The sequence below is a fragment of the Anabas testudineus genome, chromosome 19 (assembly GCF_900324465.2).
Source record: "Anabas testudineus chromosome 19, fAnaTes1.2, whole genome shotgun sequence".
Classification (NCBI taxonomy): Eukaryota; Metazoa; Chordata; class Actinopteri; order Anabantiformes; family Anabantidae; genus Anabas; species Anabas testudineus.
This window is the reverse complement of record NC_046628.1, coordinates 7,137,812-7,164,673: the sequence shown is the minus strand read 5'-3', so window position 1 is coordinate 7,164,673 and position 26,862 is coordinate 7,137,812. Positions and strand designations below refer to the sequence as shown.

The 26,862-nt window shown below is 43.8% G+C and overlaps 1 protein-coding gene across 2 annotated transcripts in view; it reads left to right on the top strand.

The window, feature by feature from the left end:
• The window catches only part of raraa (retinoic acid receptor, alpha a), a 125,314-nt gene that overhangs the window by 75,858 nt on the left and 22,594 nt on the right, over window positions 1-26,862 (top strand). The window contains exon 1 of one of the 2 annotated variants that reach the window (XM_026351986.1): window positions 12,920-13,944. The exons of the other annotated variant lie outside the window; for it this stretch is intronic. Within the exon in view, the coding sequence (XP_026207771.1) occupies window positions 13,767-13,944 (178 nt within the window). The 5' untranslated portion in view covers window positions 12,920-13,766. Of the gene's footprint in view, window positions 1-12,919; window positions 13,945-26,862 lie in introns of those variants that run through there. 2 annotated transcript variants of the gene reach the window in all.

Below are 26,862 nucleotides of genomic sequence, written 5' to 3'. Positions count from 1 at the left end.
GCCATATGCGTTCCCCACCACGCAGATTCAGTCCTCTCCACCACAGCAGTGGTTGTCACCAGATAAGGTGGAGATGTGACCAGTGGCGTTGAATAGGAAATTGGGCGTGCTTTGTAATGCAGGATTCAGGCATTATTTTACAGCTTGGCGGCATTTACAGTGAGCGGAAACCTGGCTGTAACCAGGGTTTCCTCTGTCCCAAATCGGAGAGCAAAGAATGGATGTTGCTGCATTAATAATGCCCTCTCATACTGTCTCATGCACATGCACAGGCATGTAGTGTGACACTCATTAATATAACATAAACCTTAGCTCCTTACTCTAACATTAACCATACTAACCAAATGCCTAATTACAATAGTTTGGAGTAGAGAGGTAGCTGTCCCATCTCACACGACCTGCCTGGGCCTCTGACTGTTGCACCGTGCACGATAAGCCGAGGGAGTAGAGCCGTGTGACCAGGAAACCTCATGGCAGCTCAGCACTGGGCCAGACGGTAAAGCAGTTAAGTCTATTATATAGAGTTGAACATTTCCTCATGAAGCTAAGGAGGAACTGAGACATGATGGTAAGGCTGGAGGAAGAGCTCAATTGAACAGTAAACATATTGATCTGATATAAGATAAAAAATAGATTGAAGATGCTTGGAAAGAGAGTGTGAGAGGATGAGGAAATTACATGTAAGAGCCATTTGCAGAGAGAGGGCGAGAAGTAGGAAAGAGAAACAAAGATCAAAGATCTGCTCAACTCTGAAGCAGTGAACCTGCAACTCAACAGTTGTGTAACAGCAACCCTAGATCTGGGACGCAGACATTTTTGTGAATTTCAGAGCTCAAACCAGCATCTGAATAGACTAAAGAGTAAGACATGATCTGGAGGCATGTTTGTCTGAAGCACAGCAAATCAAGAAATACTTGGACACACACATATTCTTGGAAAGATGTGCTGTTAATGTTTTAGTACAAATTAGTGTTATACAAATTCAACAGTGGTCTGGATTCTCAGTAAAATGTATGTTTTTTTTAATATTGAATCATTAAGAACTGTTTAGTTGTTTACAGAAATGGTCTATTATATTATGCCCCAAATCTCTGTTCAGTTCTGTTCTTGGAACTAAGCACTTACTTCCTTGAAAATTGATCATGTTGCCAAATTGTATGTTTTCAAAGTCATGCAGTTCTCTAATTACATTTGTTACCATGCCAACCACTGTTTTTACAGGAAAAGAAATATTTTTTAGTCTCCAGTAAAGTGTCTTCTACATCCAAATGCACTTCAGAGTTTTTAATCTGACTCATGTTAGGCCACAAGATGATGTGCTGGCTTAGACCTTGCTGGATCATCCCATGAGTGCAGTGATCAATTTAGTTAGTTTTTGTTTTGCATCATTAAATTATCCATATGTTTTCTTTAGTCTTACTGTCTGTGCAACTCACTGTTGGTCTTTGCTTTTTGTTTTTGTTTCCAGTTGATGGTACCAAATTTGAATAACACTGAAAACTGACTGATTAAGGTGATCTGTCACTGCTTTCAAATGCCACACTGGACATTGATGTTGGCTCAACTTATATTTTATAAAGCTACAGATTATGTTAGTATGACATTAAGACTTCTGTATTTAAGAAAGGAATGTCATCACAAAATGCAACAGAAAAAAATGTTCCTGCAAGACACTTTAAGGTAACATTAATTAATAGCCTTTAAAGCCAAATATGCAAAATTAAATCCAAATGTGTCACTGGATGAAACAGGCTGTGAACCCGTGTTGGTGTGTGTGTGTGTGTGTGTGTGTGTGTGTGTGTGTGTGTGTCAGCTGTATTGTGTGGCTCTTCACTGGGACAACACAAATATCCTGGATGATGTGTCCCACTCAGCTATTTTGCCAGACGACTGGGTTTTTGGCACAGTGAGAGAGAGAGAGGATGGTGTCCATTGTTATCATGCTGGAATGATCGTGCACCTGCATGTTGCTGATGGTGGGATTTGCTGTATGTATATGCATGTCAGTGGTGGACTCTAACAAAGTAACTTGTGTATTACAGCTCTGTGGCAGCCAGTATTTTAATATTTCTCTTTCTCGCTCTATTTCCAACATCTCATTTCAGGTTTAACAGACGCCCACTGCTTATTCAGCTGTTATTATATAGCATCTGCAGGAACTCAACTGTGGGTGTGACATGCACATGGAAGTGAATGGTGTCATTGTATTGCTGTCAATTGTTATCCAGCACAACATCTCTGTCACAAATTATGATTATACCTCCAAGTTCAGCCTGGAGCACTGTGGCTAACTGCCTGGTTTTGACCGTTGAACCCTGAGATGCAGTCTAACAACTCCCTCAGCATCAGGCCTCCAGGGCATTGTGTGTGTGTGTGTGTGTGTGTGTGTGTGTGTGTGTGTGTGTGTGTGCGCGTGCTATCATTGTGGGGACCAGCATGATGTTTTTTTTAACCATTGGACTGAGGACATTTTTACAAAGTGAGGACATTTTAGCTGGTCCTCACAGTGAGAAGGGTGTTTATAGAGCAATTTCAGTTTTAGAGATAAGGTTAAATAATCTTTTCGTTAGGGGAAGTTTAGAGTGAGGCAGTTAGATGTGATGTTAGGGTTAGAATAAGGCAGTACACATGAAAAAAATTGAAAAAGAATACATTAGCATGGCCTACGTGACAGTAGGGGGCTAGGGAATGCATAATATCAATGAGTGTCCTCACACTGACTGCCGTGTGTGTGTCTGAGAGAAACAAAGAGTGAGTAGAGAAGGGAGTGTTTTGTGCACACGCTGGCTGACCTGCCTGCTTTATGACTGAAAACAATTGACACATGCACAAATTATTTTTTGTGAATCCACTGATGTTGATATAATGTACTAACTGTATACATCTGTGTTTATTGTACGTTCATACAGCTGCTGTATGTATTTCATGTTGCTATTTCAGTTATTTTATGTTTTTTTTTTGTTTGTTTGTTTTGTTTTTTGTGGAGGGGGAACACCTGAATGTCAGCAGATCCATTATCCTTTATCTGAACTCCCCAGAGCAGAGAGAGAAGAGAGGTGTAGTGAATGAGGGTGGTTGAATGGATGGATGGATGGATGGATGGATGGACGTCAGTGTCCTATGACACACTCCTGTTAACTGTCACTTTCTCTCCTTCATGAATTATTCACACACTGTCTGTACTTGTGTCAAGACTATCTTCTCCTCTGTTGGAATATACTCTCTCATTCACATTTACATTTTATTTTCTTCCTCTTTTTTTATAGTCTAATGTTAGGACAGTAATTAACCTTTATTGAAGCAAATCAGTACCTCAATCATTTTAATTATATTAGCAGCTGAAGACCAAAATTTACACTTATTCACTTTCCTCATATATTATTTCAATGCACATTGTGACTGACATGCTGACACCAGCTGATTAGCAGCTCACAGGCACGCATGCAGAAGAGTTTCGTGCGAACACACAACATATGAATGTCAAGTATTTAGCAACACACAGATGTTGCCATAAAATGAGGGAATTGTAGAAAGCATTAGTCATCACTATTGATTCTTGGATGTTTTTTAACATCACTTACTGTATATTGCCTCTGCGCTGTGAACGCTATTGTGTCAAAGTTGCTACAGTTATCAGGATGTGTTGCAAAATCTATTTCAAAATAGTTTTACCAATGCAGATCAGATGTGCCTGTTCCCTTTTTCTGAAAGAATCCAGCCTAGATGTTACAGAGAGAGGAGTGATGGTGTTGGGTTTGGGGAGAGGGGCGAGACGGCAGCACCTCCCATGACAGATGTTTGATTGAATTAGACCTACAATACAAACATCCAGCAGACATTGTGTTATCTCAGAACCATTAAATCGCTGAAGCTCTTCTACTAAAGCAACTACTAAAGTACTTCTAATGGCTGTAATGTAGGAACAGCAACTTCCTGCGTCCTTTGCATCAGATCTACCCCACCGATAGCCAGATGGCGGCTGCATTAGTTTTTAGACCATACATCCATTACATTTCACTTGATCTCAGAAAAATACATTTAATAATGTCAGATAAGGAAGGCAGCATTAAAGCTATCACAAGACCGACTTTTTCCATTTTTATGACCTTATAACAGCAAAGCTTGACTGACGTCATCTCCCCCTCTGTTAGTCTGTTCTGCATTTTGTTGTGTTTTACTTATTTATTTTCTAACTTGATATAGTAAAAAAAACAAGTTTTGAATCGAAATTGTCATTAATGTGACCCTTATCTGTAATAACAGCTGTATTTGTGGAGCTAATGTTGTGAATCAGGATGCTGCATAGAGGAAAAGAGGGAGGTAAAGTGATGAATGATCCATCCAGAGAGGGAGAAAGATAGAAAAAGATAGGCTGTTGGCCAACTAGGTTACAGGTTTTATTGTTAGTGTCTGCTTGGTTGCATAGAGACTACCTCAGATAAACACAGAACATGCACACCTCTGGTCAAACACAGTCCAGACAGGCTGGCGCTCAGCTATGTGCAGGCTGAATTATGCATCACACCAGTGTTTGAAACACATATGCAAAACATCAAAACGCTACTTTTGCATATGACAGTAGTAACAGTATACCTAACAATACTACACCAATATCAGCATCTCTGCACGTTGAGCAAACGTTCAGTTCTGGCTATTCACGTGATCAGAACTGTAGAACCAAGAGGACAAGTGGAAATAGTGAAAGACTGAATATTGACAGGTTTCGGACGATGGTTTTGTGAACCGCTGATGAGCTCTGACACGCCAGGCTTCTCAGCAGCCCTTGGCACTCCTGTTCTCACCTCTACACATAAGCAACCTCATCCGTGAACTCCCATTGCACCTTTTTACACATTTTACTGTGACACCTTTTTTACCGATTAAACATGCAAACACTGATACACAGGGATCCATGCAGAAATCACCGTGAGACACACACACACAGACAGATATACTGTTCACTCTCTTACATAGCCACTGAAGCTTAGCCTTTACATTTCTGCAAGGACTGTTGGTAGAGAGGATGGAAAGACAGGAGAAGCTCCAGAGACGGTAGAGAGAGAGGGAAGAAGAAAGGAAGGTAGAATGGGGCTCTCCATCATGCTGTCAGCAAGGTGCAGCTTTAACGTTAGCAAGGAATAAAGAGTGTTTTTAAAAGGTGCTGTGAGGTGCAGTGAAGATGTGTCAGATAAATGACTTCTCTTTTTCATTCAAAGAGCCCAGCAAAGTCCACGGGATCACAGTGCATGTGTGCGAGTATGGTGAGACTGGCAGAGAGAGAGTGTGTGTGTGTGTGTGTGTGACTATAAGGAGAGTGCATCTGCGCTTGAGAATGCATGCAAAACCCAGACTTTTGCCACGGCCGGCTGACGTTTTTGTTACTCCTGACACTATAACATATTATGTTTTTTCTGGCTGTTGCCTCTCTCCTTTCACCACAGAGTGGGAAAAGTAATGTAGTTCAGTGGGGGCATGTAAGGCAGAACAATGGCTCAAAAATATTGAATAAGGAGTGAAAGGGAGTGAGGGTCTGAATGATAATAGGCCAGAGCTGGGGGTGAGGACTGATGATGTGGGTGGGGGGGAGTTCAGATTGATGACAGATCTCCACTGGTTAAATATTATCAGGCTTCTTTTTTCATGTATCAGCCCCCACTCCTGTTGTGGTATCACACAGAGAATGGTAAGATGTGGCCAGCTAATGATCTGCCCTTCTGAGCCATTCACTTTTTGTATTAGCCTATTTACTTACTGTTGAGACACTCCCCTCTCTATGGGTTCACAACACAGATGGTTTGGGTAGCCATAGTGATTGGTGAGCTTTATTTATATCAGTTCAAAGCCTTTCTGTGTTTTTCTTCGTTTTATCACAGATGAAATGCCCCAACTGTAAAGGTGTTTTTTTTACCTTTAACAAAACAGAGCTTTCTTGCATAAAATTGAATCAACATCAGAGAAAAAAAGTCTTTTCTTTAACGTCTTCTGTGTGAAACTGAATAAATGGAACGAGATCATGAGAATCTGCCCTAGCCTTGTTACTTCTGCATTTCCTCAACAGCTACACTTTCAAGTGTTTATGTAATGTTGTTAAGCCACAGCTGCTTTGTGTTGAGAGATGCAGATGCACATTTTGGCATATGAGAAGATAATGTGATGTGATACCAGTTTTTACAACAGTTCTGTGAGTAAGTTGAGTAGGAACCTTTTTTCTTACTTACGCTGAGCAAACATTAAGAGTGCAGAAACAACCACAGCACAATGAATATCAGAGCTCAGATAGGCCACATTTCCCTGTCTGGGTTGTCCTCTGTTCTCAGATGAAGCTGACCCATATGCACCTCTGGGACATGTGGATGAAAAGGGCTGCCTCTCATCCAATTAACTCCTCTCTTTTATACGTATAAAAACACACACACACACACACACACACAGGCTGTGGAGATGTGTGTGGCGGACAGTAACAGAGAGGGCAAGAGATGGCAGAGGAAGGGGAGTAGCTGCTCCATCTACATTCCCTGCGCTCCGTTCTTTTGAAATGCTGATGACTCCTCTTCCGTCATCCTCATCACTCTGCTCCCTTCTCTTTTAATGTTTCAGAGTCATCCATTCCATTAACCCTCCTTCTGCTCCCCTCCCCAGGTTAGAATGAAGCAGATCCCCCACCGCTGGCCTCCCTTCCACCTCCCTGTATAAAAGCAGGGAAACAGGGGCCACAGTGGTGACAGTGGCAGGGGCATTTGTCATGCTCTGAGCCGTGGCAGTCTGTTGCTCTCCCGAGAGCCTTTGTTGTCCCCAGCTGCCAACTTGCTGGCTAAGCAGAGGATTTCACATGTTTCATTAACATCAGAACCAGCTCGGCACTTTTGAACATTTCACATAGCTTGGTGGGAATTTGTACCAACACAGACCGTCAGTCCGTGCAGTCGAGGCATAAAAAGCAGGATGCAACAAGCACATGTGCCCAGGAGAGAGCAGGCAGCTTTACGAAATAGCAAGGGCAGGATCAGAGCTCTATCACACACACACACACATGCACAACTGTTTGATTTAGCGGCCACTGCACATTCACCCTGCAGTTATCCAACCTCTGCGCTGTTTGTGACACACATTCGCTCTTTGTACTAAGCACAACAATCAGCATGCCCTGCCCCGGCGCTGGTGTTAGGGGCAACACTCAAGTGGAGGTCACTTGCTGAGGCGTTATAATGCTTTGGGCTGGGCACAACTAGACTGAGGGCAATCCACTTAAAGCGAACCACCGCCCCCCTCTACCCCACCACCTCCACTTATATCCCTTCCAGGCCACCCCGAGCATCACACTTCTGAATGGAACATGGGAAATCGGCCCTCTGCAGCACTTCAAAAACTGGAGAGAGAGAAAGTAGCGAGAGGGAGGGCGGGAGGAGGAGGGGGATTCGTGTGAATGATACAGAGCTGCTGTTTAAACGCAGTGCCTCAACGGCCCCCAGACAGCAGTGCCTAAGATCTCTGTTAGAGGGAGATGAAACAGATTGAATCAGGCAACGCAGGCAGAATCAAAGCTTAACAGACTTTTGATGTGAGGACAGCTTTTAAAATTTTCCCCATTTCTCATTTTCTCACTCTGTCTGTAGTTTTTGTAAGTTAAGGGCAGGACTGCGGTCAAGAATCTGAATGTGAGAAATAGATAAACGAATGATATCGCTTATAGAGAACAGAGCATAATGTAGCTTAAACTGCAACGTATTGCATCAGTGATGAGCTTTGGTGGAGCACAGTTGTGGACCGAGCCTGTAGTTCGGCCAGCATCTACGGCTGCCAACCAGTTTTCAGTATTTTGTGGTGAAATACAAAAACACAACTAGGAACATATAAATCTATAAGTATTTTTACATTAATTAAATAAAACCCACTCTCATTCCGATTTCTTAATGTATGCAATTTCTTTCTTTCTCTCTTTTCAGAAAACCTCACCAAACGTCTTCGTCTTCTGTTTATTCCAACTGATCATCCACTCTTATCCTCCTCTGAAACTTTCTCAACCTTTCTGTCCTTCTACTCTCTAGATTGCTCCTCATCTCTGTCCCCGTTGTCTTTCTTAACAGAATTAGCAGTGTGTCCATCCATATGTACTAAACATCTTCCTGTTCCTGACAGCTAATGGGAGTCATTCCAAGTCTGGGATGACTGATATTGAAGTATCCTTCCTCCAGGGTAACATCCATAGCAATTTTCCCTTGATTTGCTGAGTGATGTACTTGGTGCAAAGGAACATAGACCTAATGATCATTGTGGAGATGGGCTCTTTAACTCAAGGCCATAGAGTGTGGCCAATTAGGAGCTGTACAATAAGTTCTGTGTGTGCGTGCATTAGTGTGTGTGTGTGTGTGTGTGTCCTTTCTCTTTTTCTCCCACTGCTGAGGTATTTCCAGAATGCCGCCGGCCATGATGGATTTATGAGTAGGCCATACTTTGGTAAACACCGATGGTGGGCAGCTTTGTCCTCCCCTCTGTGATATAGTGAAGGTCCCCATAAAAAATGAGAAAACCAGGTTATAGCCACCATAGAGTTGGACTAAACAATAAAAGGCTTTATGGGCAGATATAGGCCTGTACCATAAATGCTGGAATCTTCTGTCAGAGGGACATTAAAGGGATAATGACAGGGAGGTTAGCTTTCACTAAGATCCCTGCAGCCGCTAAGAGCATTTCTTTTTTTGAAAGGACACACATACACAAACACGCACACAGAAAAGCACAAATGTCAAGATCTTTAGAACTGTTTAACTTTGAATCTGTGTGTGTGTGTGTGTGTGTGTGTGTGTGTGTGTGTGTGTGTCTGTGTTCAGATTGATAGACAGACAGAGGTGGAAGCAGTGCAGTGTTCATCAATAACCGCGGCTTGTTCTCACATCGAAGGGTCGGGCCCTCATTACACATTGGCTCGCTGTCGGGGAGCACAGCTGTTGGGTTTGGCTGGTGCTGTCTGTACGGGCTGCATAAAACCAGCTGTGCAAACAAACACACACATACACACACAGGGAAACAGTGGAGGCAGTTAAGGGGAACAGTGTGGTAACAGACAGGTTCGGTTGAGTTTCAGGTAAGCAAACATGCACTGGGGCACAGACACATAAACACACACAAAAGTTCACTCAGGGGATATATGATCCTGGTCAGAGGGTGGCTGATTAAGTTGGCTGCTGTGACCGTGCCAGCAGCCAGAGTGAGGGTTGGGGAATTATGGAGCTCATCATGCAGACAACATATTTAACCCCACAATGTGACAGAGACCTGGACAGCCATAATCTCTCACTGTCCTATCATCTTTTCGCCGCCTCTTAAATTAGGACACATTTCAACTCCTCAAACTGCTTCCAATCTGAATTTCCCTTCTTTGTATTTCCCTGCTGTGCTGCTTTATTAGGTCGCTGTGAAGATTTACAAAAGATAGAAAGCTTTGCTGAGGCTTGCTCCAACTTCTTTATCGTCTGGGCATTAGCCATCTGCTGGCACATGTGCAGGAGAGCTCGGGGGGAGGTGTAGCATAAGCTGTGTTTGTGTAGTAGCCGCTAAGGCAGACAGGAACTCTAAAATTAGTCCCGGGCCATTCTAACTCGAACAAGTCTGGCCTTATCTTGTCAGGAGATAGCTATTACTCGAGCCAAGTGTTGTCTGAGCGATACGGCAGGTTTGATCCACGCTTTTTTTTTTTTTTTCTTTGAGCCTGTTGATTGTCTCCAGGGCTCAACCTCTCCGTGACTTTCAGACAATTTGATTTCATTCTGTTTTGATTTTGACGTCCACTTAAATAAAGAACACACTGTGCAGGGAGAGTTTGTAGTCATGGAGGAAAAATGATCTCCACAATGCAGGAGTGCAAGAGTCAAGGAACAGCTGATTACAGATGTTGCTGGATGGTCTCCAGAATCTGCTCAATAACAAAAATTCCCTGTTTATTAGCTAAGCTAAGATCTGTTCTAACACTGTTGACTTGAGTTCGACCAGCGTTTACAGAGAAGGCACTCTTCCTCCTCTTTTTATCACACACAGAAATCCAAATGACATAACGACCTATTGTTTGTTCTAACCTGTCGGCTCATCTCCTTGGGGGAGGAATGGCAAGAGGATCACTTTTTACTGCTTCCTAACACCACTGATTGGGCTCAGAACGAAGGAGAGTAGGGGCAGTAAAAATAGTTTGGCACCCTCAAGGTCCAGCCAGCAATGTCCTCTCCGCCTTTGCCCATAAAACTCTTTGAATTCCCCTTCTAAAATTCTTCTCCCCACTATCCCCATCTCCCTCCCCCATCTCTCTGTTAGACTTGGAGTTCTAGCTTTGCTCCGAATCAAGGACGCTATGTTTACCACTTGTGGTATCCCTCTATTATTTGCACTTACATAACCATCTATTTCTGTGAGGCCTCCACGTCTGAATGGTGCTTTAATCAGGCCCCTCTATCGGTTTGCCTGGATTTTATGCAACAACGTGAAGCCAGGACTCGCCTCTTTTGGGGCAAGTTAGGGGATCAAGACACAGGCTCATTCTTTATTCTTTTCCATATTTGAGGAGTACAGCACTTACTAACAACAGCAGGCACCTGAGCTGGTGTTTTTATGTGGGCTCAATCTTTTGTAATTCTTGTTCTTTGTGGTGAACACATGCAATAGAAACCGCTGACCACTCTCACTTCCCCTACATTCATTGCACCAATTGTTAAGGGTGTGCCTTAGCAGTTACATGATGTGTATGAATGTTTTTGAGGAGTCACTCCCAGGTACAGACTGGACATGACCTGGCACTGAACCAGTGGTCATGTAATGTAATACACTGAATACCTACACTGTCAACAACGAGGAGCCCTCCGTTCCCCTTTCTATCTACTCGTGTGAGAATAAATATAGCACATTTATTCAATGTTAGGCGCCTGGATACGTTCTGTTTTTTTAAGCAAGACAGAGTGAGTTTTTCGTTAAAAAAATTAGCGAGAAAGCTTTGGAGACGGGACATTTTTTAGGTCTAATCTCGTATTCCTCCCTCCCCCAAAGTAATAAACAATGATCAGCAATCTGTTATCTCTCCGCTTGTTTTATACAATGAATGGGTATTACCCAAGGATGAATGCTCTCCCCTTGGAGAAGAAAACAGAGCCCGGAAAATTAGCATTTTTCTGACAGCCATTACTCATAGGGCAAATCCTGTCAAGGAATGTGTGGCTGTGCTATCAGTGCAGGCAAGGGGTCACCCCGGCCTGGGCCTACACACTGAGCTCTTATCAGACCGAGTAAACACACTGGGGCCTGCATTAAATAAGTGTCACAGTCAATGGGGGTGGAGCAGGCCAAGCCCCCTGCCAGGTTCCATGCAGATAATCCCTCTCAAAAACTGTGTTGGTCAGCTGGGGCCTGTGGCTCAGGTGTAGGGAAAGTGGGGGAGGAGAGGTATTGTTCAGGCAGTGGTGTAGATTACAACACAAGTGAACCATGTTTTCAGTCATGCCCGCACTAATATGGGTTTTGGCTTTTGCAATTTATGTATCAGATGTTTTTCTTTGATGCGTTTCACAGGTATTTTGAGCTAAATTTCACTGGACATAAGAGGTGATGTTGCTGTCATATACGAATTGTCAGAAACTGCAGTTCTCCTGCAGTCTCACCCCAATCACGCACAAACACACTTGATGTTTTCAAGGTCGAATGAGACAAAACTTCACTTTTTCTATTATCAGTGTGAAATATGGTTATGTAATGTGAAATGTTTGGCTTTAATCTTTACCAATGGGCATGAGTGAGTAGCTGTACTCTTAATCACACAATCAGTTTTTGAAGAGCTACCTGTCAACGTGAGACAGCAGATGTGTTTGTTAAGGTTTGGATGTGTTTTTGGCACGTTTTGACCATGATTGCCTTATGATTCTTTCAGCACTGATATGTGCACCTTTCTCTGCACTAAAAAAAAGAAAACCTTAAAAAAAAATTAAAATAAATTTCAATCTTGCACTGAAAGGCTTTGGATAAAAGCATCTGTCAAATAACTCAATGCAAACTTTGAAAGTGAAATATTCATACCTTTACAGTTCTGCTATGATAGCTTTGGCATGGACCCCAGCTTTGTAGATGACACAGCTGCATGTGAGCATAACAAGTTACAACAATGTTGCAAGGAATGTTGCAGAGTAAAGGTGGAGTAACATTTGATTAAGGAGGTGATGCAACCAAACACCTTCCTGGCCTTTATTCCAGCTGCAACCGCACTGTGAGAAAAGTGAAGTGCCGGTCATCATGACTGGGTGACTTTTCTTGCTTGTGTGCAGGCTGAGCTGAGGGGCCTCTCTGGGCTGCACTCGAGGAAGTGTAATGGTGTTACACTGGGTGTACAAGGTGGGAAACCTTGAATAATGTGGGATGAGAGCGAGCCAGAGAGGCGAATCCGAGTCAGCCAGTGGGTCACCAGGAGGTGAGGCTGCCTACTTGCCTGGGTTCAGGAAAAGTTCAGCCGCATAGCATTAGGCAAATTAGGGAGACAGCGGCAGGGGAGAGAAAACTGGAGGGTAGGGACTGATGAGAATATGGGGGAAAGGGTCAAATTAGTTGGAAGGAGGAGTCCAAATAGAGAGTGAGAACTTCCAGGAAAAGAGTGAGAGCATTGGCGAATGGAGCAGCACTCATTACGTCCATGAACTCGGTTTGAAGATATGAGAGACTCATTACTGAGCTTATATAACTGAATCATGTCCTCAGATACATTCCTATTTAAAGCCCCCGCACCTAAATGTTGAAGCAGGGCGCGGGCTCCCCCACCCACAGTCCCATGCAGGGCCCGTGTGTGGAGAGAGGGAGATCCACCGTGACGTCCCTGAAGGGGTTAAATGGAGGAGGAGCAACGCATGAAAAGAGACCGAAGGAAGGAGCAGGATAAAAAAAAAAAACAGAAAGAGAGCCGAGTGGAGGTGGAGCCAAAGCCCTCAGCTGCTGTGCCTTGTCACATTTCTGCAGAACATGATAGCCGCACGGTTTGGAGTGGGAATGATTTAGGCTTCTCTCTCGTCAAATACAAACAAGGCGGTGCTGCGTGTTTCATGCGAACTTGGATCTCAGAGATCAGCCTGCAGGGTTTGGAGGAAGCCGCCGGTTGTTTTTACGCACCGAGGGAGAGAGAGCGGCTCATTCAGTGACAGGAGTCCAGCCACGGCGGGCGCAAACGGGACAAGCGACCGTAACCCAAGGACAAACTGCAACTAAACGGAATCCCCTCTGTTGTATCTGCGCCCTCATCCCATAGGTGTTCTTCTCTGTGTTATCCATACGGACTTTGGAGATTTGGGATCTGTGTTTTTTGGGGGATTTCATCCGGGTTATTTTGTCGTTGTGGCGTGGATACAGCCTCAAACCGACAACATAATATTCATCTGAAGTTATTCTTTTCCTTTTATTATTATTATTATTGTTATTATTGCTGCTGCTGTGCGCTCGACATCATGCAGACTGTTCCAAATAATGTTCTCAAATTGAGCGCAGCCGATTAGGTTATTTCAGACACTGATTCACCAACAGCGCTGTAGGAAGATGCCAAGTGTTCAGATGTCCCCGCTGTGTTGGGATTTATTACTTTTCCTTCGATTTTGATGCAGTTTCGTCCTCATCCACCCCCCTCCACCACCATCCAGCGTCTACCTCTGCCGCTGGCGAGCGGAAAACCACAAGGCTCGTGTGATCCCGACAACACTTGGTTGCTTTTTTTTTTTTTTCTTTTCTGGTAATAATCCTCTGCTGTCGTCCTGCTTCGTATGATGTATGAGAGTGTGGACGTTGTGGGACTGAATCCCAGCCCGAACCCGTTTTTAATGATGGATTACTACAACCAGAACAGAGGATGCTTGATCCCAGAGAAAGGACTGGTGCCCGGAGCGCCCCATCCCTACAGCACGTCCATCAGGAACCAGCACTGGACCGGCTCCAATCACTGTAGGTGTCTCTAGTTAAAGTTAAAGCCTGTGTTTATTTATAGCCTATATGAATAACGTCTTTTCTTATACGTGTCACTCCTGTTTTATACCAGACACTATAGCCCCCGTGATATGTGCCAAACAGCTTTACGCGTTATCACCATCGCCGAGCTTCATAGCGCCATAATATATACTTGACCCACTTTCGGTCTCCTTGTTTCTGTCTCACTATGCAGCCAGGTTGGTTCGGTTTCTTTTTTTTTTTTTTCTCGGAAATCCCGGTGAGGCTGCGGCGCTCTGATCCAGGTCACGTTACCCAACGTTTGTGCGTTCCTGAAATATGCACTAAATACAAACACGGTTTTGCAGAGCATGCCAGCGTTAATCAGATCAAACTTTCCTGCCAGTGTTATCCCTCGGTTCTTCTGTTAATCTGGATAGCTGCACCCACGGGCCCCAGTTCCTGTGCAGGACGGCCTTCACTAGACAGCCCTGTCTATTTAATCAGCACTGATGAAATGTACATGTGAGCAATGATTTACATTTAGTAAAACCTGGGACACACTTAGAGCACGCTCTGCTCTAAAAATACATGTCACAGGTTAATGTTTAAATCATACATTAACTGCTGATTGCTGCTATTGATTGTTATTAAAAATTAAACCGCCTATGCACTGCACTAAATTCATATTTGTAGGTGCATATGCCGGAGTGTAAGGATGACAGGCGTCCTGTCATGTCTAAAAATAGCATGTCAGCCTGTGATGGGGGGTTTTAAAATCTCAGTAAGGTTTAGTTTGGATAAGCCAGTTTAGTTTGTGCTTGTGTTGGTGTTTCGTGTCTAGTTTTCATGGGTCGACTAACCACCTCCAGCCATCGGGCATTTCGGTTTATTGATACTGCATCTGCTGCAATAACAGAGTTTTATTGCAACAACAAAGTATCATGGAGGCCCTCCCCATTCTTTACCTCAAAGGAGCTGCACTCCACAAAGCTCAAGCAGGCCTTTATAGACGAGATAGATCTGTTGTCTTTCACAGCTGAAGGAGCGTAAAAAGCAGGAATCTCCACAGTCTCTTAAGGGCCAATTTCCTCCTGGTCTCAAGACTATAGAAACACACGACAAAGGGAAATTTAAACAGGAATTTCTGATGTTTGGCAGCAGTAATAAAAATACTGCAAGCAGTTGTGTTTGTACTATAGTCTTTTTTTTTTTTCCCCCTCGCTGTTTTTATCACTGCTTGTTTTTCCAAGATAGATAAGATTAGAAATTCCTAAACGTAAAAAGACAAGGCACATGCATTTTTCAACACGGATATCTAGTGAGCTTGATAGCACTCATCGAACTGGCCCACTGAACAGCTTTTGTGGCAGCATTGATTCGAACCATGTGAGCTCGTCTGAGGGAGACCGTGGGGGTTTGGCCCAGGAAGAGACCTCTGATCCCTTACTCAACTCCACATTGTTTTGTTCAATGGACGAGTTGCAGGGGGGAGTGTGTGTGCGTGTGTGCGTGTGTGTGGGTGGATGGAGTGGGGTGGGGGGTAGCATATCTGCTCTTTGCCTTACTGCTTGAATATAATAAAAAATTTAGTGCACAATCAGGGAGGGGTGGTGGTGGTGGTGGTGGTGGTGGGGGCATAGAGAGGCACAGCATCCGTTAGTGTCATCACGTGGCTCTGAGGTTTATTGGATTATAAAGGAAGAAAACACAACAGGCAGAGGAGAGCAAGGTTTCTTTTTTTTCCTGCTCCCATTCTCAAGCAGGAATCAAACTCAGCCAGGCTCAGAAGCACGAGACAATCCCAAAAACATCTGCTGGCTTTATCTGTTTCTGTTTTTTTTTTAAGAATATAAACTTCACAGACAGTAGCCTCATGGTATGTTATCCTCTGCACGTGGGTTTAGAAACAGATTGCTGGTGGAGCTAAACATTTTTTTTACCCCCTCAGTGCTTTTCCTTTTTGGTCCTCCTTTTTTTTAACCTCACTAAATTGGATCTAACTATTCATTATAGGCTTTACAGACAAGCTCTCTGGCTCTAAGAGTGCACTCTGTGACATCTACTCTCAAGTGAATCTGGTCTAAAACAGCCTCCTGGACCCATTAGGCGGCTGTGCGCAAATCCAGATCATGTAGACACCACTTCCCTGATGTTGTGAGTTTCTTATAGATGCTGCCACTTTAGTTGTTTGATCGTCTCCATCGTGGTGTTGTCAGCGCAGGTTTGCCAGCAAGGCCAGCAAGATGCTTATAATCTGGTTTAGTGCTGAATCTTTAGGGTGAAAAGGCCCTAGCCGTGTAAATTAAGTGCGCTTGATTTTTCACTGAGTGCCTGTCAAAATCCTTAAAGCAATTATGGGCTCATGCATGAAAGAATGTGCATGGCCTTGTTCACATGACAGTCACACACTAAAAACATGGGGGTCTGACAGAAAGTGGGATTCCACGGTGGGCTCAAATACCCATATATCTATAAGCTCCTGCTTCTCACTCTTTGTCTTTTCCTAAAGTGTCCACAGTATGAAGAACATGCAGTCACCAGGGAGTCCCACTGACACTAGGTGAGACAGGGACAAAGGGAAGCTTTAGCTGATTTGTCCTCTCAAGTTGCTGCCTGCCAAGTCGACTATTGGACACGAACACGGTGTGTCTGAGGAACAAGTGACCGACAGCTTAATCTGACTCATGTGGGTATTTAAGCGCGGAAGTCCTTTTGGTTAGCAGGAGACGAGACACACACACAAAAAACAGATGGGATTTTATTGTTTTTTAGTGCTACAGACTGCAAGAACCGGAGCAATTTTGGGCAATGATGAAGGGGGAAGGTTTGTTGGAGTGAAGAAAAAAAAAAAAAAGCAAGAAAGTTTGAGCTTTGCTGGTGAAGCGCAGACCCATGTGGTTTTTCTTGGCTTTCTGAGAAGCGGCGGCATAAGACGGCACAGCAAGAGAGTCACTAATTGTTTGTGCTGTTAGGCAGCAACATGGAAAACTGTGAGTGATGTGTTTGGACTTTGTGCTGGCCAGCAGATTGGTGTTGGCCTTGCGAAAGAACTGAAAATATCACTTCAACCCCCCCTTTATTTATATATGCAGATTTTATTTGGCAAGTGTGTGCTGAGAATTGGGAAAAACATGAACAACAGAGTATAAACACAGAGAGGCCTGTCAGTACTCAGGTTTTGACATTAAAAGGGTGGGGGCTGTCGTAAACAGCTGGAGAAAAGGGTCGTCTACTAAAGCACTACGCAGAGTACCAAATGTATTTCCTTCATCAATCCACTCAGGATTTATTGGCAAATCTGCTTACTGCTTTAGTTAAATTACAGCTTGTGATTTTGTTGACATAAAGCAGTAACACAAATCCAAAGTCGTAATACTCCTCAACTGCAGTGTTTGTCCTTTGTGTCAATGTCAAGTCCCTGAGCTTCATGATATTTTCTGCATGTGCTCTTCCTTTTTTTTTCCGTGCATCTTTACACGTTCATGGACAGACTGATAGGGAATCGTTGATCCCAACAATTGGCAGTTTGGATGGACAAGGTCCCCTGTTCTTCCAGGGAAGCATCAGGCAGGCTTCTTATTGCGCCACATCTGCCTAAGCCCTTTCAGCCAATGGCGACAGTGATTTAGTAGTTTGAACACTACATTGTGTGAGAGTGTGCGTGTGTGTGCGTGCGTGAGAAAGAGAGAGAGAGAGAAAGATCAGTATGTCCACAGAAACACCCGTGCTTTCACCTTCAGGTGAACATCAATAACACATTTTGTCATCGAGGTATGTTTGCAATGGCAAAGGGTGAAGGGAGTTCAACGCTGCTGCCGTCGTGCTACTGGGAAAAGCCGCAGGGCAGCATTTCACAACCTGCCATCACTCGCTCCCAAAACGGCACCTTGCCACCAACCTTCAAAACCGCTGCTGCCCTTTTTAATTCGACTCATCGTTTACTAAATAGAGATACCCTCCGAATCAGACGTTCACCACACCGCAAGGTTACTAAGAGGAACAAGGACACGTTTTGTGTGATAGTGCCTCTTGTCATGTACTGAAGTGTAATGAGCGGGTGTGGTCTATCACCTTGAACACTGTGAGAGCAACTGGCTTTTGGTGGCACACAAACACTGACTGGCAGCTTTCGTTTTCTCCTGCGGGTGGCATGTTGTAGCGTCCTTCCATATTGGCCATGTCAGACATTCAGCATGTTCTTATCTGGGCAGTTTGTTTTTTGTGCACACATGAACACACGCTCAGTGGGCTTCAGTTTGTTTGTAGAGAGAATTAGCCAGTGGCATCAGTCAGAAAACGCCCATACCAGTTTGGTTTGACATTAAATCCCCAAACAAGGGTTGGTGTACACTGCAAAGCCCACTTTGATGAACAAAGCAGGGTAGACTGAAAAGTTCCACTCAGAGTCATTGATTCATCAGGGTTTAAAGATGGCAGCTGATTGCAGACATTGTGACAATAGAGGCCTAATCTCAGCATCAATAATTACATTATCCCCTGTGTCTGTCTTGTTATATACACGCAGACACACATACAAGAGTGGGAGGAAGATCGAAATAGTTCAGGTTAAAAGGGGGTTCTTCCCTTTAAAATATTCATAGCTTCTTCATTTAAATCAATTCAGCTCTGCGGGGGCAGTGAAGCGTCAACTGTCAGAAATTGAGCTGGGCCTGTTGTAATCACTTCTTTACTCATCTCTACAGATGGCTTGTTCACAATGGGCTCTGCATGGCTAACTCACCAGCACATCTCTCTCTCTCTTTCTCTTTCCCTTTTCCATCTCTCTGCTCCGTATCCATGTTTCATCCCCACCCTCTCATAATGGAATACACATAAATTCATCTGGGTATTGAACCAGGGATATTCATCACCCCAGAATTCATCTGTGAGGCATTCTCATTCCCAAACTGTCTCCTTTCTCTCTTCCATTTTATCTCTCTCTCCCTCTCTGTTTCCCATCTCCATGGTGGCATTCTCCGCATGGCAAGCCTGAGCTGGGCAGTCAGTGTCATGATTAATCTTTAATGCTTGCCTGCCCTAATTTTTCCTCATATTTTACAAGATTTCCTACCCACCATCCCCCAGTTTTCCAACATTCTCTATATATAGAGTGATTACATGAAATGTTGCCTTGTTTCATCAGTTGTGGAGGACCACTGCCTACCTCTGCCTCTCCTGTGCAGTCAGCAACACACTCTCTCAGGCCAGTAGCTCCAGGCCAAAGCACAGGGCTGCTGCCTCCAACAGCACGCTCATCCCCAGTCTCCCTCTAGGGATTTGTGTTAACATCTCATGGATGACAACTGGTTACACCTCAGGTAGTTCACGCACATACTGTACACACACCACAATGGTATGCCTACTTGTTTAGAGAGTGGGAAGGCCAAGAAAATAGGGTAGAGGTTAGGATGCTAAAAATACAAGAGCCTGGCAGTTCTCCTGCTGTCTGGGCAAAAAATAGCACAGAGTTGCTGCCGTCTCAGTCAGTATCGTTAACTAAGGAGCACGATAGAATGCCAGAAAGAAGACAGAGCTCTGAGTCACTCAAACCTACCCTTATTTATTTGTGCAAACACAAACAAAGCCTCTTCATACACTGCTATGCTTTTAATTAGCAAGCAAATGCCAGCAAGCCAGCCCCTAAGACAAAAGACATGTCTCTGTGTTTCAGATGATCTCATTGTAGTTAGACTAATAACTGATGTCCTTTTTCGCCAGGCTTTTATATTACCTGGTGTTGGTGTCTTTAACATGCCCCCAGGGTGCAAGCAGGGCAAGTTTGGAGAAAGACAAGCTCTTTCTGTGTCTTGATTTGTGGAAGCTTCTTTCTAAAGTAATATTTGATATACAGATTGTGTGTCTCCTCTTCTCTCATCCTGGCCAGCCCTACACAGCTTTGCTCAGTCTGGTCCCACTTGGTGACAGACGAGCTTGTTGTAGATGCCACTATCTTCTCTTTCCCACAGCTCCTCTGAATCATTTTCATTTTCATCATGTCTGGAAAAAGCTCGGCCTCTGACATTTGACTCTTAAAGGCTCACCTGGGACCTGGATGAAATAGACTGCCAACAGTGCAGTGGAGGTGGTTGCAAAGAAGAGTGTAGTGCTGGATAGTGATGCACAAGACAGCATGTTGGACTCAGGGAAGCAGACAGGCTCAGGTTACAGGTCGCTTGTTCCCTGTAACTCTGTTTGTGATATTAGCATTGTGTGAACTGAGACATGCCCTTTAGCTGTGCAGCTCTGAACATGTGTAGGTTAAGGGAGGTGAAAGAGAAGAGACAGACACAACTGGATCCTGTTTGCTATGAATGTGGCCTCTGTGTGTTAAATCAGAAGTATTCTGATGTCAAGCGGCCCCTTAACTTCAGTGAGACGTATTGTCTAACCTTTGCTGTGACCTGTAATGTCTTATCTGGGCCATTGTTAGTGAAGTGCCTCAGCCAAAGAGAGTGAGATAGTTGCACGATAGAGATCACAATAATTAAGTGTCCATGTCACATGCTGAGAAGCAGTCAAAAATAAATGTCACACCCCTCTTTGCTGCTGTTTTATATTCCAACAACTTGGTAGAGTAGGTCCTGCTGGTGTTTGTGTCATATCCGGAGACAATGCACTGGGAAATATGCTGAGCTGAAGCCTTCAGGATGAGATGGGCTGTACTCTCTGGATGAATTACTGCATTACTACATTAGACACCTAAATGTCTATTCTTTATTTCTAGTTTTTCTTGCCAGCTAGGATGTTCCAGTTGATGGGCTGATAGGGAAATATGCATCAATGTGACACTTAGACCAGAGAGGGCACATTCTGTTATTCCATGGGATTTTTAACAGTAACGTGAGGAAAGCTTTTCATAGTCTACTAAAAAGACAGAGACTACAGTATGTCTTCCCCAAAAGAGAGGATGAAGAGAGGCATTTGTTGACCAACTTCACTAAGTAATATTATAGAGTAGTTCAATTTTAAGTAGTTACTGTTCCACAGTGCATTTGGAGTCTGTTGATTAAAGTCCAACAATCTTTGGGTCTTTGTCTGGATGCTTTACCATATGCACAAATAAATACAGTTGTTCTCTGTAGATCAAAGCAGAAGCCTCCACTTTTCTTTGCAGTCATAAAATCTGAAGTAGTCCAGCCTTGAAAGTGTGGTTTTCCTTCTTCTCCATCTCTGCTCCAACCTAGGGAGCTGACTAATGGAAAAGGTGACAACAGTTTGAACCAGAGTTGGGAGGTGGCACAGTGTGACGCCCCGTAGTAACTGGTGACCAGCACCATCGCTTGCAGCGGTGAAGTTGTGTGCTACTGCAGCAATGTGACACCCCACTTTGCCCTTGCGCCATACGTGGGAAACCTTTGCACAGCACTGTTGCTGCTGCAGCGGTTCCACAATAGAGCTGGATTATTGTGTCTGGGCTGTCAGCACCTCTCAGCTGAAAGAAAACGGGAGGAAAGGAAGGGGAGAGAGGGAGAGTATGAGAGAGGAAGGTGTGTGTGTGTGTGTGTGTGTGTAAGGGGGTGGTGGGATCCAGGAGTGCTGGCATTTTCAAACAATAATCTCTGTGGAGGTGGTTTAATGTCATTTTTGGCCTCTGGAATTTTGCCCTTTTTTTCATTTTGAACGAAAAGCAATGGAGAAGGAATAGTGAGGGAAAGGGAACAGCAGACAGAAAAAGAGAGAGAGAGAAGGAGAGGCTTGGCTGAGTGACTGATATTATTAGTGTTCCAGTGCAACTGATGGAGACTTGGCCTGCATCCAGTGGCTGCCAACAGGCCAGTGTTGGCAAATCGAGTCTGGTACAGAATGACCTATATCCTTGTCCTATTTAGAACATTAGAGCATTGTCTTTATCTTTCCTGTCCCTTCATCCTTTCTTCCCTCCTTTCATGTCTTTTGTATATTTTCTATCAAGTGTCATAATGAGACAAACCCCCATCTTATGATCTCAGTGTTTTAGCCATTTTTTTTATAATGACATTAACCAGTCTGGCCCTTATCGCCTCAGTTAAACCTGTTTAAACGTTCTAGGCTCATCAGTTAGTTTGTAGCTTGCCCAACGTGTAGTCATTTTATCAATAGAGATGTTAAATAGAGCATGGCAGATGTATGGCCACTTACATTAAGCCCACCAGTTCTTTTTACCTAGACCTTGCGTGCAGTCTGCATGGCTGCCCAGATTTGCTCTTTCTGGCTACAGGCAAGACTGGCTACACTAATCTTCCTTCCCTGGTGTGAATTATGGATTGGATGTAATGCAGCGATTAGACACACGCACCTGCAGCAATGGTGACCTGTCAGGTTCCCTTCCTGCACTAGGAGAGGGCTACCCTGGCCACACGATAGTTTTGCCTTAAGTGCTACTCACTAGCCTACTGAGTAGTGGCCTACTAGCCTTGTTAACTAATCATCCTCCGAAACTACATATAGGGGCAAGAAAAAATATGTGAATTTCATGGTTTTCTGCATTAATTTGTCATAAAATGTGATCGGATCTTCATCTAAGTCAAGAGTATTAACAAATGTAATGTGTCTAACACACACAAAAATGTTTCCTCCACCATAAACATAAAGTTGGGATGATGTTTTCATGTTGATATGCTATACCTTTTTACACCAGATGTAGTGCTTCGAAATAGTTCAATATAGCTTCATCAGTCCACAAAACATTTTGCTAATACTGCTGTGGAGTGTCAATGTGCTCTTTGGCAAACTTCAGACCTGCAGCGATGCTCTTTTTAATAAGCAGCAGCTTTCTGGTGGTGTCCTGCCATAGACACCCTGCTTGTTCAATGTTTTACCTACTCTAGGCCCCTGAACACAGATGTTAGCCAGTTACAATGATGCCTTCAAATCTTTGGCTGTCACTCTGGGTTGCTTCTTTACCTCATTGATGAGTGTCTGTTGTGCTCTTGGGGTCATTTTGTCTAGGCGCCCACCATTTAGTAGAGTAGCCACAGTCCCAAAGTGTCTCCATTTGTAGATTGTTTACCAACTGTAGACTGCTGAATTTTCTAAAGTCTTTGAAATCACTTTTTATTTTTTCCAAATTACTTCAGAAAACCATGAAATTCCACTTCACATACTTTGTCTTGCCACTGTACAATCCGGAACTAGCAAGAGAAGAAATCCGCTCTCGTACATACGCTCGCTAAAACCTTTCCCCAACACCAGGAAGGGATGCATGGGAATCTTGGTCAGCTGACTTTAAAGGAGGAGGAAGAGAAGGAAGAACCAAGCAAGCCTGAGGCCTACCACCACCCCCTTCACTAAAGCCTGCTGGGATGCTCCAGCTTGACATAACCAACCCCACCTGCCCTCACTGCTCAGCAGGAAGCATCACTGCTGGCTTTCCCTGAGCTGACCTACTTGGGACTGTTTGATCTCAATGTGGAATTGCCCGCTGCCTGGCAGGCAGAGAGCTCCTTGATGCTGGGGGCTGGAGAGGTGGAGCAGGCTTCAGTGGAGAGGCTTAATAACTGTATTAACAGCGGTGGCTCCCTCAGGACCTACACCTACACAGTGAGAATAGAAGGGGGTATCACAGTGAAGCAGTCTTCTCTCATTGTCACTGAGGCTCCCTACTCTTCTCTCTTCTCTTGTTCTTATAGTCTTACAAACTTCTAAATCAAGATACGATAATGTTTATATCATTTACATTTTTCCACATATTTCTCACATGATGCTATTCTTGATCCTTGTTTCACTTACACTGATGCTGTATAACTTTCTTTTCATTCATTTGTTTACTTATCATCCTTGTGTCGGTTCACATCCTGTAAAACTTTTCATTTTCTCATTTATTTTTTATCTAATTGTTCATCCACTTTCTTATGCCTGGCTCTTTACTTATTCATTACAGACTGACATGAGTATTGTTGTTCGATCCCAGCCTCCCTCTCGTCACACTAAACCATCTGACTATGTTACACTCAACTTTGAATTGAGAGGACTGTACTCTTTCCTCACCTGTGTGTGTCGCTATTCATGACAGTTCTCCTCATGTCCTAAATTATACATTGGAAACTGTTGAATAATTGACGAGCCACACTTAGCTTAATGGGCAGAGTTAACTGGGAGATGTGTATGTTCCTACTTGCAGTGGATCTGGGTCACAATATACGGCACCTAGTCACCCTGAGGGTCACAATGAGGCCCTGGGTCACAAAGCAGAGAGACAAATCAGTCAGCAGAGGCCAGCTGGGGTTAACTGGACCCCAAAGGGAAAGAGGACAGGAGGGAGAAGTGGTAGTGTTAACACCGGGCTCACCTGAGGGCTCAGCTCAGGTTACCTTCCACTCTGTTTTTGGCAGGCGTACTTACTAGTGTGTGCATAAGCAGTAAGCATGGCACTGTGCTTGCATGCAAACATACATAGTATTTTAAATCACATAAATGGGGAACGGTAAATACTGGCAAATCAAAAATTTTAAGTATGGTGTATATAATCAGCTAATAAAATGTGCATTCTTATGTAATATAAAATGTATTTATACTCTGTGGGAGATCACCACAGGAATTGATTAACATTACCTCACTAAAACCAATCCACTAACTGGTGGACAGCCATATCACAGGAAATGGTGTGTGTCTGTGTATGTGTCTGTCATGATCAAATGGCTCCCCCCAGGCTGCACTGAAAGGTCAGGGATCCACGCAGGAAATTAGTGTCTGTGGAGACACAGACAACACACAGACACACACAAAGAAACACACAAAAGGGGAAAAGCACAAACCAAACTCGAAGAAGCTAAACATGTCCTTCATTAAATTCTACTAACCTCCCACTGCGCCCCCTTGATCACTCTGCCTGCTCTCATCAGCCATTTTTCCTAAGCATCAAACTAACTTAATCTCCCAGTGCTATCAACAACAGCATCTCACTTTATATCTTTCTTTCTTTTCTTTTTTTTTTTTTTGGTTTTACTGCTGACACTAAAGACAAATGAGTCTGCCATTTCCCGCCCACCTGTTCTCCCTTTGCACAACCCAAATCTTCTACTAAGGAGGCCCCTGACACTGCACATCAGACAGCTGAATCAAATGTGTGTCATCAGTCATCATTAGTAGGTATGAGTGGGAGACCAGTGACTGGCCATGCAGTGTAGAAGCTGAGGTGTTTCAAGCTACCACTGTGACCCTTGGTGGATTTAGCTGCCTTATTATCTGCAGAGGATTTTTGGTGAGGTGTGCAGCCAAGGTAGACACACTGCAGTTTTCTGCTGAATCTGTAGATAGTTGGCCTGGCAATGGTTGTTTTCTTGGTTTCTGTCTTATCAGTGTGCAGCCGTCTGGGTTCCTTCTGTATCTGACTATTCTAAATATGTTGCCTGTCTCCTAGGGGCTTTAACCATTTTAACCCCTGTGCTGACCTAATAGCCCCCTCGAGTCCTGGCATCACTGAGCTTTTTAACAGACTAGTGACAGGATAATAGTACACTTCTTGTCCACACCCCTGCAAATACCTCCACTTATTTCCACAATAATATGCTTTCAACTCCAAAACCTGATGTTGGTACTTTGGACTAATTTATGAAGGGCGCTGTTGTCATTAGGGGTTCCATGTACAGTAGAGGAATGCATGTCAGCCTGCTGAGACTTGAAGGCAGAGGTAAATTACAAGCACGTTTTAACTATTAGCTCTAACTCAGGTTGAAGATGAAGGGACAAATGGAAATGGTTTTGGAGATTTTTAGAGAAACAGCCCGGTGAGAAGCCACATTATTTAGCATCATTGAACGCGCTGTCCAAGTACGATGCACTTGTGACCTCTACCCTACTGTCATGCTCCTGCTCTGAAGCTGAGGAGATCAAACCCTCGTAATCTGTTCCCCTGTGATTGACAATTGTGCTCTCCACAGAGAGGCAGAGGAGGGGAAAGAACATGAGTCAAGAGAGGCAGTTTAACATGACAAAGCCTGTCCCTGGTGATCCTCTCTTCTCCTCCCTAGATCCTCATGAGCCTCTTCGCTTTCTCCCTTCTCTCTTGATCCCATTGCCCCCGCCCCTTTTTTTCTTTCCACCTCCTACTGGCCTCTTCAAGTCCACTTCAGCCCACTAATGCAAATATCCCTTTGCTCTCTCCATATGTATGACCTGCTTCCTCCACTCTTGAATATGCGCTTAAGAACGGAGGGCCTTGAATGCTGCCAGTCACATTGGATTAGTGATTATCAATGGGCAGATAACCTCTCTGTTAGGGTGAGTGAAGAGCAAATACTCGAGCATAAGCATTCATGAAGTTCCTTTGGCCTTCAAACACTGAGAGGCACTGTGTGTGTGGCACTCAGCCCAATAAAGATGAATAAGGTCTGGTTTAATGTGTATGGATTTGGTTTTCATTATTTCCTTACCTGTGTTTTCTTTTAAGTGCTGAGGGCAGAAATGTGCTTATGATCTCCCCCCAAATTGAGAGCATCTGTCCCAAATCTTTCAACTACTTCAACTTTTCTATTTTATTATGATTTGGGGCACATCTCTGTTTTTTTTTCTCATAATAACTTTGGATTTTATGGGAACTCTGGGAATTGAAGCTTATTTGGTTGTTGCACTCATTCTAAGCAGCTGTGGAAATGAGCTAGATGACTACAATGTTAACCATCAACGCTTTTGTTAGACCGTGAGTTTCTGGATTAGGTAGAGTCAGGTTTAGTATTGCTCTGGAACTCTCTTGGCTCCTAGTATGCATGAGTGCAGCTTGTTGTCACAGGAGGGGGAAAAGACACATACACACACGCAGTCATCTACTCATGTGCAATTCTATAATTAACCAATGGAGACATTCAGTAAAAGAGAGGCTTAATGTTTCATGAAGACATTATCACAGTCAGACCAGTTTGCAAAAGGCTGTGGTTTCACTGATGTGTTTTTATGTTGATCTAGTATGATGCAGTGACGATGTGGATCTTGAATGATGTGTTATACGGCACAGCAGCT